Source organism: Jatropha curcas, chromosome 1, assembly GCF_041381405.1.
Source record: "Jatropha curcas cultivar XTBG-Jc1 chromosome 1, XTBG_Jcur_1.0, whole genome shotgun sequence".
Lineage (NCBI taxonomy): Eukaryota > Viridiplantae > Streptophyta > Magnoliopsida > Malpighiales > Euphorbiaceae > Jatropha > Jatropha curcas.
In genome coordinates this window covers 1974872-1989839 of record NC_143151.1, presented here as the reverse complement: position 1 = coordinate 1989839, position 14968 = coordinate 1974872, and the positions used below count along the sequence as shown (strand labels likewise).

At 31.4% G+C, this 14968-nt stretch overlaps 2 protein-coding genes across 2 annotated transcripts in view; both read left to right on the top strand.

The window, feature by feature from the left end:
- Positions 1 to 5922, top strand: part of LOC105628416 (calreticulin-3) — a 7346-nt gene extending 1424 nt beyond the window's left edge. Inside the window, exons 3-14 of the mRNA XM_012209823.4 lie at positions 199 to 391; positions 1402 to 1660; positions 2425 to 2481; positions 2575 to 2622; positions 2960 to 3046; positions 3132 to 3189; positions 3698 to 3765; positions 4249 to 4344; positions 4430 to 4486; positions 4575 to 4652; positions 5518 to 5547; positions 5674 to 5922. Of these exons, the coding sequence (XP_012065213.1) occupies positions 199 to 391; positions 1402 to 1660; positions 2425 to 2481; positions 2575 to 2622; positions 2960 to 3046; positions 3132 to 3189; positions 3698 to 3765; positions 4249 to 4344; positions 4430 to 4486; positions 4575 to 4652; positions 5518 to 5547; positions 5674 to 5685 (1043 nt within the window). The 3' untranslated portion in view covers positions 5686 to 5922. The remainder of the gene's footprint in view (positions 1 to 198; positions 392 to 1401; positions 1661 to 2424; positions 2482 to 2574; positions 2623 to 2959; positions 3047 to 3131; positions 3190 to 3697; positions 3766 to 4248; positions 4345 to 4429; positions 4487 to 4574; positions 4653 to 5517; positions 5548 to 5673) is intronic.
- Positions 5923 to 9347: 3425 nt separating this feature from the next.
- Positions 9348 to 14348, top strand: GLX2-1 (glyoxalase 2-1). Its single transcript, XM_012209822.4, has 8 exons — positions 9348 to 9555; positions 10258 to 10440; positions 10553 to 10756; positions 11533 to 11656; positions 12025 to 12125; positions 12889 to 12963; positions 13056 to 13154; positions 13874 to 14348. Exons 1-8 carry the CDS (start codon positions 9502 to 9504, stop codon positions 14018 to 14020), a joined length of 987 nt encoding a protein of 328 aa, XP_012065212.1. The 5' UTR covers positions 9348 to 9501; the 3' UTR covers positions 14021 to 14348.
- Positions 14349 to 14968: the final 620 nt, after the last annotated feature.

Genomic DNA, 14968 nt, shown 5'->3' with positions numbered 1-14968 from the left:
TGAGATGAATTGATAGATGAGTGTAGGTTAATCGAGTGAGAAATTGATAAACTGATAATGATTGGAAAGGAAAGACTGCAACTTAACTCAACTAAGCCTTGATCCAATGGATCCTTTTTTCTTACTTTCAGCCTCATTTAGGGCAAATTTCCTGTTCCTAATAGCAATTGCTATTGATGAATGGTGGGAATCTTGTAGGTATTCAGACATACAATGATGCTAAGCATTTTGCCATATCTGCAAAGATACCAGAATTCAGCAACAAGGATAGGACTCTAGTTGTCCAGTTCTCTATTAAATTTGAGCAGGACATCGAATGTGGTGGTGGTTACATTAAACTTCTTTCTGGTTATGTAAATCAGAAGAAATTTGGTGGTGATACTCCATACAGGTCCATCAGTTTGTTTTTTATTTGTATTTCATTTGGTTTGTGCTGGAAATTTACAATCGAAAATATTTGAATTTCTGGATTTGAAGTGTTTATGAGCTGTTCTACGATGATCTTATTCTTTTCAGTAACTTTTCTTTGCTCTTTTTGCTCCTAATCTTTTCTTTCCATGATTCAATCACTTGTTTTTGAAAGTCTATAATGCTTATGCTTTCTAAGGACGTAGTTTGGTTTTAAATTTATTTTTCTGGTCATGATCTCCATGGAACTGTTATGGATGAATGGCAATTTCTCGTGCTTGCATGTGTGAGCTTATGCATTCGTGAACTTTCTGCTACCTAAAGAGGGCGGGAGGGAGTGTTTTGGGGGCGGGCGGGGGGAGAGCAGGCCCAAAGGGGGGAATTGATGGTGTGTTTGCAAAGAGAAAGGAAGGAAAAAAGTGGCTTTTCTTGCACGAACAGTTAAGAAATTTCTTTCATCTTAATTTTAAAGATAGTTGAAATACAATTTGGTCTAAACTCTTCCCTTTTTCTTTTAAACATTCTGCATAGATTGGCAAGCATGTTGTGCAATGGGGAAATAACTGGAAATCATGCTTGTGATTTTCTTTTAATGTGCTTTCGGTTACGTTGAGCATTGCAAACATCAAATACACTCGTAAATGTTTGAGCTTTCGGCTTTTGAAGCCCATGTCCTTTACCTAGTTTTTCTTTAAACATAACTATGATTTGCTTATTATAGTTTATTCTAGCTTAATTTGTGCAGTACTTATTGAAACATGGTTGGATTCACTCAACTAGATTAGAAGTAGAACTTGTGTTTGAGTCATGCTTGCCTACTTACATGTGCATAATGCTTATGTGGGAAGGCTCATTTTTCAGCTCAATCTTTGTCCTAGCTCCTTTGCAATTGTCATTTTCATCTATAATAATTGTTGTGTTTGTTGATGTTTGATGTTGTTCTGTAACTGTTTACTTATAAATTGTCCAATAAACTCATTCCCTCTTTTGCAGTTTTATGTTTGGACCTGATATTTGCGGCACACAGACGAAAAAGCTCCATGTTATACTCTCTTACCAGGGACAGAATTATCCCATAAAAAAGGATATACAGTGCGAAACTGATAAGCTCACTCATTTCTATACCTTTATACTTGGGCCTGATGCATCTTATACTATCTTAATTGATAATCGAGAAAGAGAATCTGGAAGCGTGTACACAGATTGGGATATACTTCCTCCAAGGAAAATCAAAGACACGAAAGCAAAGAAGGTATGCATTTGAATATTTGAAATTGTGAAGCATGTCAGATAGTGTGATGTCTTACATTAAGCCTATCCTCATACCAAGTTCTGATTTTGTGAATTGATTGGAAAATATTAGAGATGCCATTTTTCTGAAAAGTGAAAACAATGTAAGTCAACTCTGTTGCCCTTAAACTTTTTAACTGTGTGGAGAACTTAGCAGCAAGAGGTTTTTCTTCTCCCTTTCTCTTCAAGTATGCTTTTTTTTTTTTTTTATTTCCTGCTGGGTAAACAGAATTTTGATAAAGCCATAAAGGTTAGACAAATTGTACATCTCTGTTTACTAGTAATGTTAGCTCCACGAAAAGGTCAAGAAAAATAATCCCTCTAGGTTATATCTGGTGGTAATGCAACAATCATCCAAGTAACCAGCAAAATGCTTAACATTCGTTGTGCACATTACATGACTACATTTATCAAACTGGTCCCATACAATAACCAAGGGTGTGTTTTACCTATCTTATTTTGCTCAATAATGCATGATGAATTGCTAAACACACCTTGAACTTTGTCATGTGTGAGTGAGTCATGAAGCAATATTGTGTTCTCTTATTCTATCTGTTACCACCCGTAGTATGTTTGCAATTTTTTTCTTGGTTTCCCTCTTGTATGTGTGAGAAGTATCAGTTTCATTTTGCCATTAAAAACATAAATTACCAAATATCAAGTTAGTTGATTGTGCCCTTACACTTTGCTGTGTTTCCACACACACTGTATGTTTTATTTTGGCAGCCAGCAGACTGGGATGATAGAGAATATATTGATGATCCTGATGATGTCAAACCAGAGGTATTGATATCTGCTTAAGGTTGAGATTGGAATGGTGATTTATGTATCTTCCCTTTAAATTATGCACTTGTATTATCTGCCTTGATGTTGCAGGGATATGATTCTATTCCAGCTGAGATTCCTGATCCTAAGGCTAAAGAGGTTCATACATTGCCTTTAATACATCAGAGTGTTCTATATAATCTTTTTCATCTATTCATCCAGTTCAATTTGAAACGTATGGATTTTGGATGAATTATAGCTTCCTTTGTCTGGCAATGTCGCAGGAAGGTGGTCCCTACTCCCCCTTCCTTCTGTTTTGCACACATATATTTGTATTTCTGTGCATTTTAATTAATTTGGTTTGGTGAGAGGATGATCCAAATAATAAATAAGGAAATACTTCTTGAAGTAAACAAGATTTATTAGTAAGTTTTTAACAGTTATGAAAGTGAATGGATTGCAACATGTAATTACTTTTTGTTGCTACTTTGAATAGCCTGATAACTGGGATGAAGAGGAGGATGGGATATGGAAGCCACCCAAGATACCAAATCCAAAATACAAAGGACCATGGAAAAGAAAGGTGCATCCACGCTACTGATAGAAAGTCTGTTATCAAATTCTGTTATACATGTTACGAATGATTGACATAACTAACTTCTCTGCAGAAAATAAGGAACCCCAACTACAAGGGGAAGTGGAAGACTCCATGGATTGATAATCCAGGTAATTATCTTTCCAATGTGGTGTGTTGTCTAGCTTTATTGCACTCTTGGAATATTAATGTTTTCAACTGTTTGAGAAAATGAACAGGAGTGGAAGAAATTATGAACAAGTCTCATGTAAACAATTTTGAACAGAATGAAGGAACATGTTCAAACTGCTGGAACATGGTTATAGACTTAAGATTAATCTGCTATGCTGAAAAAAAAAAAAAAAAAAAAAAAAAGAAGAAGAAGAAGAAAATTAGTTTATATTCTGAACAGGAAATTAAGAAAATCAATTTTGGATCGTACTAGCATCTGATGACGAATTAGCTTCTAGGTTGTGGCGGGAATATTATACTATTTTTAGTTTGATCCAAGTATACTTGTACGTCTTCTTAGACCAATGTAGTCAATTCAACTGTTCTGTCAGATATGAAATCCAGTTTTGTTCTGCTTAAACTCATTATCTTTCTTTCTCACCCTTCTCTTTTTCATTTTTTTTTTTTTTTTTTTTTTGGGTTTTTCAGAGTTCGAAGATGATCCTGACCTTTATGTGCTGAAGCCTATAAAATATGTTGGTATAGAAGTATGGCAGGTAGGTCTCATGACTTCTCTTGTCCTCTTGTTCTACGGAAGATGATGATATAAACTTAGGTTGAGGAGGAAATGGAAGATTAATGATGTCAAATATGTAAAATCTTTAGCTTCTGAAACCACTAACGTCCTATTATTTGCAGAATTCTTCGTTGTGTGTATATCTGAATGAATTAATTCATTAAGTGGAATGTTGATTTGACATTCTTTCGAATTTGAAATCTTTTGAATTTTCATCTTTTCTGATTGGACTGGTCACATTGGCTGGTGGTTCTCTTATAGTGGATTTTGGAGTTGTATTTGAAACAATGGCATCTCCTTAGAATTGAGTTATCTTAATCCTCTGAAATCAGATTAGATCATATTGGTACTTTCTTTGCAGTTGCAAAGTCGTTCATATTTTGTGCTTTTAGGGGAGTAGTGATTCAAAATATGACCTACACTGAGCCTCCTTGATCTGATGAGGTAAAATGGTACATTGCAGGTGAAGGCTGGTTCAATTTTTGACAATATATTGATTTGTGATAACCCAAAATATGCAAGACAAATTGTACAAGATTTCTGGGCCAATAATAGAGAGGTGAGCCATTGATTTTAGAGATTTTATCAGTTATTTTGTTCTGCAGAATAGCCAAATTCAAAATCTCATTTTATGTAAATCCCAGCTCGAAAAAGAGGCCTTTGAGGAAGCAGAGAAAGTGAGGAGAGCCCGTGAAGAACAGGTTACTAAAGATGTCTTTAGCTGTTTATGGGATTTTGTCATTTGGCCTATTAAATCTTCTTAGTAATTCTTTCTGCTTACATGAATAGGAAGCTCAAAGAGCACGAGAGGAAGGTGAGAGGAGGAGGAAAGAAAGGGGGCATCGAGAGAGGAAGCATCGTAGAAGGGTATTATATCTTGTTCTTTCTTCTAATCAAATTAAATTGTCCAATATTTTGGTTGCTGCTTGAACTTTAAAAGGACATCCCTTGCATGGACTTATTAATGCTTTATAGATTCTTTTTAAGAAATTGAGGTGCAACTTAAGAAACAAGTCCATCTGGTTTATGGTCATGAAAGTTCTCTAGTATCTTATTAGGAATCAATAATCAGTGTCTTTTTCGATAGATCAATTAAAAAATTATCTTACTAGGAGCAATTGGATTTAGTATTGAAGAGCTTTGACACTTATTTGTATTGCTTAGAAGGTTAATCTTGGTTAAAATAAAAGGCAAGAAACATAAACAGAGTGATAAATTTTAATGCACCCTTCAATGGATGGAATAAAGCATTCATAATTGAGTCTAAAATGTTTGGCATCTTGGCATAAAGGATTTTTTTTGTTTTGCTTATTAAAAATTCCCTCAATCAAAATTAGTCTTTACTCAATGCACAAGAGACCCACACAAACCATAAATTAAATAGGGAACACAAACTGATTTCCATTTCCCATGCTGCATCTCTACAAGGGATTTTTCTTTTTTCCTTTTTTTTTTTATTTTTTTTTTGGGATCATATTAAGGGTGAAGGACTTTAAATATATGTATGTAATTGGTTGGGACTTGGAAGAAAGCAGTTATGGACAAATGCAACTGATCAGTATGGGAGACCTTGAAAGTCAAATTAGCAAGTGCTATGTATTTGTATCTTCCATTTAATGGATATTGACATTTGACAGAGAAAGTGTATGTAATTTCATGATCATCATCATCTTGACATTTTTATTGTTCAAATAAATATGAAATTTAACATTTTTTCTTTTTAAATCTGCAGTATGATCCTCACTACGAAGACGATTACCATGTAAGGACATCTTCAAACCCTACTTGCCTTGTGTTTTCCTTTTCCTCATTGATTTTACTTTTGTTTGCAGATAACCTAATTTGGCAAAATCATGAACTCTTTCTTTTCTTTTTTGTGATTTTACAGGATGAATTTTGAAGTAATGAGGGTGCTTACACTGTATCTTGCAATTTTAGAAAAAAAAAAAAAAAATTTCTTTATGTGAAAATGAAAGTACGTCTTGTAATATGATCTGGTTGTATAGATGATGTTGTTGTAATATTCAAAGTCAAAACCCCATTTAATTTCCCAAAGTTGACTTTCTGATGGACTCCATTAACAGTGAACTGGATGGACAGTTTTGAGGTTGAATCAATAAATTCTAAGCTTTGAATATATTATGGAGTCTCTGCCATTTTAGTTTCAAGGATATAAATCTGAATCTTTTCTTTGACACTAGTCTTCTTTTTTATTTTTTTTTTGGGCTCCATTTTTTTCAGAAAATAATTTATTTAAAAAATATTTTTGGATTTTTTTGTCTAAAAAAGGGTGTTTAGAAAAATTAGTCAACAGAAAATTTGGAAAATATTTTCTTAAGAAAATGATATTTCAAAAACAAAAGAAATCTTAATTACATATTTGCAATTATTATTAACTCAATCATATGTTAATTCCTGTATTTCCTTTTACTCCACACTAGTGAATTGTTTTATTTAAATTTTATTGTACCAAATGGTATAATTTATTTGATATCTTTAATTACTGTTTTGACTTTTACGTTAAGCTGGTGAGTTTTGATTTTTTGAGCTTTGAGCTTTGAACAAATATTTTAGAATTAAAATCTGTAATAGAGATTTCTTTTTGCTCTTTTAAGTAGATAAGTTGAAGGTAGGATAGGAGCATCAAAAACCGAAATGAGAATAATTTTATATTTTAAAAAAAATTAGGGAATTTTAATTTTTAATGATATCAATATTTTTAAATTTATATTAAAAAATATGATATTAATTTTATTTGTCTTGTCAACATCTGTTTCATTTAAAAGATTTTTCAAAAAATATTATATTTAAACATGATACGTTTCGCTCAATATGTTTATCCAGTTTAAAAGTTTATATTAATTAAAATTTTTTATTTAAATATAAACATAATTAATCAAATAAATGTAAATATTTTATTTAATTATCAGTTATCTCTCATTTTATATTTATAAAAAATATAAAATTGGAATGACAAGGAAACATTGAAATGGGAAAAATCAAACTATTAACAAAAATTTATTTTTCAAAAAATAAAGAAAATAATATTTGATAAATTATATTGAATTTCAAATAAATTTGTATTCTATTGGCTAATTAATATTGTATAAAGATAAAATATTTTTAAAATGAAAAATATTAATTAATTATAAATATTAATTCAATTAGAAGTTCCAAGACATATTCTTGATAATTAAATAATGACACATTACATATATGTATTATAACGCTAATTCATAAAATCCATTTTGTTAGGGGAAAAAAGAAAGTTAAAAGACATGCAGTGACAGTCTTTACGCGTAATCTGCCACATGGCCCCACATTAAAGCGGTTAATGACGCAACGCCCCACACCCAACATCAATACCCACTTCCACGTGTATTGCCCATAAAAAGTTTGCTTTTTCCCATTCTCACCCTCCTCTACCTTTTAACACCGTCTCTCGTTAAATAAAAAAAAATTAAAAAAGAAAACGATTATTTAACACCTTTATATTTCGCTACTTATTTAACTAAAAATATATTTTTTATAAATTAATTTTAAAAAATAAGCAGTTAATTTTTTGATAAAATGACTTAAACTTTTTTTAAATAATTTAAGTGTTTGGTTAATAGGATTACCAACAAAAAAAGGCATTGTTAATTAAAAATTAAGATAGTGTTAGTATTTTAAAACTTATTTAGATTAAATAATAAATGTAAATTAAATAATCATAATTAAGGGTAATTTATTAATGATCACGCAATTTGATTTATTAAATTGATTAAATTGATTTAAATAATGAATTAGTAGAAAAATAAAACTTTATTTCCTCCAATATCCAAATATAGGAAATTCGACAAAACCTTCAACGGTCTCATTCTTTGTATTGTTTTTCCTACCTTTTGAATTGCATTCTCAAACAGTCATATTTTTTTTCGAACACTAGTCTGATCCTAAAGCTCGTCCTGCTTATATTCAAAACTATTATTACCCAATTGAGAAAAATCCAAAATTCCTAAATTAAAAGAAGAATCAGAACTCATCAACGGCGATGATGATCTATAGTGGTGGCGATGGAAATGGCAACGAGATTGAGATCACCAATATGGCCGACGAAAGCTTGGGTAATGGCAACAACGGAGAACATAGCAAGGCGAGTGAAGATAGAGGGACTGACGGAGAGAAAGAGGGAGGAGTTGTGAGCGACATGTGTTGCCTGTGCATGGTAAAAAATGAGAGAGAAAGCAAGTATTATGGTAAATCGTTTAAGGTTTTTGGATAAAGACGAAAGAATCAATTAATTCTCCTATATTATAATAAGCTCAATTGTAATTTGATCAAATTATCTTTTATTTAAAGTTAATAGTTGCTTGTGAAGTATTTAATGTATTTAGTATAAACAAAGTCAATATCAGAAAAACATCATTTATTACTTCTTGGACTTATATTTTGAGATAAAATAATAAATCAAAAACAATTTATATTTTGGGACGGAGGAAGTACAGTCTTTTGTGTATTTAAGAGTAATATATACTACTTCTCTTCCATAATATTTGTTATATTTAGAATTTCACATTCTTTTAAAAAATCATTCAATTTGTCTAAGTGATAATAAATTATTAAGTAAATTGACTATATTACCCTTAATTTAATACTAATTCTCTGCGAAACCCATTAAATTGAAGTAATAATTATTGGTCATATATAAAAGGTAAACATGGAAGAAAATATTTATTACTCATTGAAACTACAAATGTGACAAGTATTATAGAACAAAGAGATAGTAGAAAATAATCTATTCTTAAACTTTGTGAACAATATTTGCAAAATAAGAAAAAAAAATTATATTTAAATTAATCTAACTAATTATTTTTAAATTGTCTGAAAAACATTTGGTAGTATAAATTTTTTCGGATTTCACAGCCATAAATTTGATATTTCATAAGTTTTACTACCTCCGTTTCATAATACTTGTCACATTTGATAAAATAGTTTGTTTCAAAATACTTGTCACATTTGTGATTTTAAGGAGTAATAAATAATTTTTTTATATTTAGTTTGTATATGACCGATAATTATTTCTTTAATTTAATGGTTTTCGTAGAGAATTAATATTAAATTAAGGATAATATAGTCAATTTACTTAATAATTTATTGTAACTTAGAAAAATTGAATGATTTTCTTAAAATATGTGAAATCTTAAATGAAATAAATATTATAGAACAAAGGTAGCATGAAATTTAATGTAATCCGATACTTATTGTTAGGATGAATCTAGTAATACTACACCAAAAAATCTATACTTACCTAAATTAGTTTAATTTAATCATTAAAAACAATGATGAAAATAACAATTAAGACAAATCTTAGAGATATTTTAATACTTTATTTTTTCCAAAAGAAATTTTAACATAAATAAAAAATATCAAAATTAATATTAATAGAAAAACCATTTAAAAAAAAAAAAACGCGAGGCTGGTATTTTTTTAATTTCTAGTGAAAGAATAGAAAAAAAAAAATATATAATTTTTTGCCTTTTATTTATTTTCTCATTAATTATTCTCCACCAAAGCATCAAATCAGTAATCACAGTGAGTTCCAATTGCCACCAATTTGCCAACCCACAGTTTCTCTCTCCCTCAAGTCTCAACTCAACCACTCTCCCTTGAAAACCCCTCTCTGCATATTTCTCTCTATTTAAGTGCACAAAAGGAGTGTGAAAGAGAGGGGGGGATGCAAATGATCTCTAAAGCTTCCTGTGCCATGGCCTCTCTTCCTTGTTCAAGGGTTGGTTTTTGTTTCCTCTTTCATATTTTGATAATTCTTCGTAGAAAATTATTCTCACTGTTCTTTTTATTTTCTTGAATCCATTTGGTAAAGGTTGCGTTTGTTTTATTTGTCAATTTTCCTGGGAAATGTATGATCTAAGTATTTGAACCAGTTGAGGAATTTTCTTTTGTTTTTAATTAATTTGTTTTTGACTTGTTGTCTGGGTCTGAACTCTGAAGTCGTGCCACTTGCTTATGCATACAACTATGGATTAGTGTTTTGGTATTTTGTATGTGTTTTCTTCTTCTTTAAAGCAAAAGCTGTGGACTATTCCGCTGGTTTTGCTTTTTAATAGTAATGAATCAAAATTTGCCTTTTGAAATTTGTATAGTTATATCTAGGGTTCTAATTAGTCCTGTCGAATGTACAATTGTAATGAACAACTTGCAGATTTCATCATTTACGCGATGGATTGGGGATTTTTTTTTTTTTTTTTTTTTGTGACTATCTTGCTTTGCATTTTCCCATTGTATTATAGTGGTTCCTTGTTTGCAAATGATCCTCACCCAAAGTAAAGAAAATGATATTCTTTGATAGCTTTCTATCTGGTACTGTATTTTTTAGAATCTAATATTTGTTACCAGCTTTGTTTTAGTAGCAATGTTGCTTAACACTAGAAAGAAATTGTTTAAGACTTTGTTTTTGATTCTCATACTTTAGGCAAGGAGTGGGCTGTGTGTATGGCCAGGGGCGAGGCAGCTTTGCTTTAGAAAGGGTCTGTTGTATGGATTCATGCACCTGTTATCCATGCCATTTAAGACCTTACGAGGTGCTAGTCGAACGCTTAAAGTTACTCAATTTTGCAGTGTTTCCAATATGGCTTCTTCATTACAAATTGAATTGGTAAGGACATTTTTCTTCTCTCTTTATAACTCTTATAGGGTCAATATCTTGGTTGCTTGTTTTGCAAATTGAACTTTGCAGATTGATTTTTTGCTGCATTTTGCATCTTCAGGTGCCTTGTCTCAAGGACAACTATGCATATCTTCTACATGATGTGGACACAGGCACTGTTGGGGTTGTTGATCCTTCTGAAGCTGTACCTATTATAGATGCTCTAAGCAGGAAAAACCGCAATTTGACCTATATACTAAATACTCATCATCATCATGATCACACTGGTGGGAATGAAGAATTGAAAGCAAGGTACGGTGCAAAGGTATGATAATGGTAGTCTCCAGTGAAGATTATTTTTCTGTCATCTTACAGTTGAAGATGATTCCTAGAGTTACATGTTGACGCAAAAAGTTATAAGCTTTAAAAATCAGAGTTTCTGTTGACAAGTTCAGTTTTGCAGTTCATGTTTACCAAGGAGGAAGGATTTCTTCCTTCTGTTTCATCCTACGAAAGTAAACTATTTCTCATATTGACAAAGTTAAGAGTTCTTGTTTATTGAAAAAAATCTGATAATTGAAGAAAAACCAGTAGAATTAAGCATTTTTGTTCGTGCATGCTTTACCCACAATGTTGGAGTTGCGTGATTCGTTACTCACAGTCAAGCAATTTTAAAGAATCTGGTCAAACCCAACTCTTGTCAAAAATGCCAAATAGTTGGTTCCAAATTGCCCACGACAATGTTGAGATCATGAGGTTCTCTTTACATAGTAAATACAGGTCATTCATTTCATTGGCTTTGTTGTTAATTCTTCTTGAGAGATTGGTAATGCTGGCCATATCAATCAACCTATTGAGCACTTTGTGAAGTTCTTTCCTGTTTTAAACTTTTAGTTTGTTGATCAGGTATGCATATATAGGTTTCTTTGGTAGCTTTTGTCATTACTGGTCTAATTGCTTATGTTGAGTCTAGGGTTGTAAAGGCAAGGATACTTCAATTGAGAGCAGTATAGAGCCTTTGATAAAATTCTTGTTTTCTATGAAGTGTTTCAGTATTAAGAGGTTGTTTGGAGTCTTTGTACTTCCATTTCTTGCTTGCAGGTAATTGGTCCAGGAATTGACAGAGATAGAATTCCTGGTATTGACATAGTTCTGAATGATGGGGATAAGTGGATGTTTGCTGGACATGAGGTGCTTGTGATGGAAACTCCCGGTCATACCCGAGGTTGTATTTTGTCATCTGTCATGGAAAACCATTTGAAAGTTAAAATATGCAATGATGAAATTACATGATTATGCAACTGTGTTTTCTATTGTTGTTGCATCATTAACTTTTTTTATATGGTTGTTTGTATCAAATGTAGTTAGTTTTTATAGGAACAGTTGGTTTATTTTAACTACCATTTCATACAGTTATATTGTATTTGTTAGTGTGACTTTGAAAAAATTTAGTTTCTGCTTTTGATTGTGTAGAATTGTGTCATGTGATGTGGTTTATAATTAACACTTGTTGAGTATATGTGAGTAAATGTGTGCACACACATTTTATTTTTTCCTTTTACATTCTAATGTTCTGCTTTGACTTAATTGTAGGACACGTTAGTTTCTACTTTCCGGGATCAGGAGCCATTTTTACAGGAGACACTTTGTTCAGTTTATCATGTGGCAAGCTTTTTGAGGGAACACCTGAGCAGGTAATTACAACATTCATTTCATGGCTATACTTTGCTGTTCTGAGGACTGAAACAGTTACATTTGATGCTTTAATTAACAGAAATTCATTGTTTCCAATTCTTTTTTTCTTCTGTGGAGTTATCTGCTAAATAGATATATGACTATACTCCTAATAGATTGATTGCTGAAGTGTATAAGATGGTGAGTGAGAAGAGAGACTGTCTGAAACTGAGGTTGGATAAATTCAATTAGATTTAAGTGTTAAAAAGCTGGAATAAAGTGAGGAAATTTCTTAGACTTTGATGTTGAAGGACATAATTTTATCCTCGTTCAGATTTACTGAAATGGAGCCTTCGTATGTAAGAAGAAAATTTTAGGTATTTAAGTCGTATAAAATGCTGTATCAAACAATAATGTTTTAAACCTGAAGAATACAAAATCTTAGTTAAGAAATGTTTCCAACGTTGATTTTCTTTTTTAAATTGTAGAAATATTTCCTCTGAGGTTTAAATGAAGTTGTTACTGGAATATCGAGTACCTGTCATGGGAAAACAAGGTAGAGAGGGAAAGGAAGAATTAATATGTTTTATGCTTCTCAAGAAATTGTAATTTTTCTTAGCTGAAGTCTATGTGCTTTCTAAATTATAATGAGTTGGGCACTTTAACAAAATATTTTACCGTGCGAGTGGTAGTCATCTATTGAGAATATGCTTGTGCTGAATGACATTCATGTTGACTAGGTTTAATATTATTATATTATAACATAAAATTTCTTTGTTCCAGATGCATTCTTCCCTCAGAAAAATCATGTCTTTGCCAGATGATACAAATATATATTGTGGCCATGAATATACGTTGGTTAGTTTCTAAATATTTTCTATATTTTGTGCTTGCTTCATCTATCCAAGATTTAATCTCTAGTCCCTAACTGTTAGCCATCCAATTGACAGAGTAATTCGAAGTTTGCATTGTCTATAGAACCCAACAATGAGGCACTCCAGTCATATGCAGCGCAGGTGGCCCATCTTCGTGGCAAGAGTTTGCCAACAGTAAGTTTTCTGGTCATTCTTTATATATAGTCATCAATCTACACATTCACATATGGGTAAATATATATATTTCTGGTGTTAGGCAGAGAAACTCCTGCTAAGTAAGCTTGATTTCTAGGATTGCAAGAGATACAAATAACTCTTGTTGGTTATTTATGTTAAACCAAAATTTGTGAATCTGTTGGTATTGAAGCTTTGAGAGTCCCTCACTCTGGAGTATTTTTAGTTCATACAAGGCGTCTTGTGTTTCACATTCATTTGCATGTGAATAATTTAATCTGTTTTAGAGTTCATTCTTTTATAGGGGAGTTTTATCTCCTTTGGAAATTGGCTCTATATGCTAGTATGCTTTGTTTGTCCAGCCTATTTTGAATGTGAGAACCGCTTTTAAAATGAAATGGCTTTGGGCTATAAACAAGCAGCACAAGCAGAACTTTGTTTGAACGCAGCCATCAATGGAGCAGTTCATTGATACGTGATTATGGAAATATCGATATGGCTATGAACCTCAAAGTTGATCAAGTTAAATAAGTTCATAGATCATAGTGCTAGAGTATGCAGAGAAACCAAACTATGTTCTGAAGTGTGAACTCAGCTGTCTCGGTCAGAATTATAATGATGTGCTCCTTTCTTCATGGACATGAACATTCTTTATCAGCCTTATTTCAATTTTATAATCCAAAACTGCATTAAAATCGGCTTTCTTTGTCATTTCTTAGATTCCAACTACACTAAAGATTGAGAAGGCTTGTAATCCCTTTCTTCGCGCGTCAAGTACAGAAATCCGACAATCATTAAATATTCCAGCCACGGCAAATGATGCAGAAGCCTTAGGTCTCATCCGCCGTGCAAAGGATAATTTTTAAGATGAAATACAGGGTATGTGTCTATCCATAGGATAAATGACCCACGCTTGTGGTGAAGTGTATTTCTGTTCATATATTTTTGGATATTTGAAGTCCTTGTCCATATATTTTTGGATCTTCTGGATTTTTATTCTAGTGTTGATTCTCTAAGTCCCTATGATGATGACGGAAAATGTTAATGTTATATGGCAAACGGTTTTAGTGTACGAGTGTCATAGACCTTAATTAGAAATCTGAATTCGTTCTGTTCTCTGTTGTATTTCTCAATATTATTCATACATGTTTACTAGGGCCACATTACTTCAAAGGTCATTGATATTTTTCACTATATGTTTCTTTTATCCTTTTTGCATTTTTATCCAATCTCTCTTTTTAATAAATTATAAGTATATATGAAAGGGCACTTTGTTTGATTAAATATATATGAATTTCAAGAATTTAATTTTTTTATGTATTTCTACTTGTATGCATAATTTAATATATATGTATTTCTTTTTTTTTTTTATTTCTTTTTGTCTTCTCTCATTCAAATTTTTACATAATATTTTAAGATTTTGATTCAGAGATTTTGATTTGGAAAAAAAATTTAAAATTAGAAAGGGAAACTATACCTATCAAACATAGTGATCAGAATTAAGTAATTTCTCTATAATAGAAAAGAAATGAAAGTAAAATTATGTTTTGATCTCAAAAAAAAGTTATCCTTTTCCTATTAATAATCAAAGAAATGAATTTCAGCTTTCTTATTAAAGATTTTTTTTCTCCCTCAAAAAAAAAATAATAAATCAATATATTAGGAATTAGGAAATTTCTGTTTTGGGAAGTTGCTTGCTATTATAATTATCTGATTTAATGAGAATTGGGTTTATCATAGTACTAGTATTTTTAGGTGATGGATGGGTTTACCAAACGCTACTTTCATAGCGAACCTTTTAGACATCACTCACA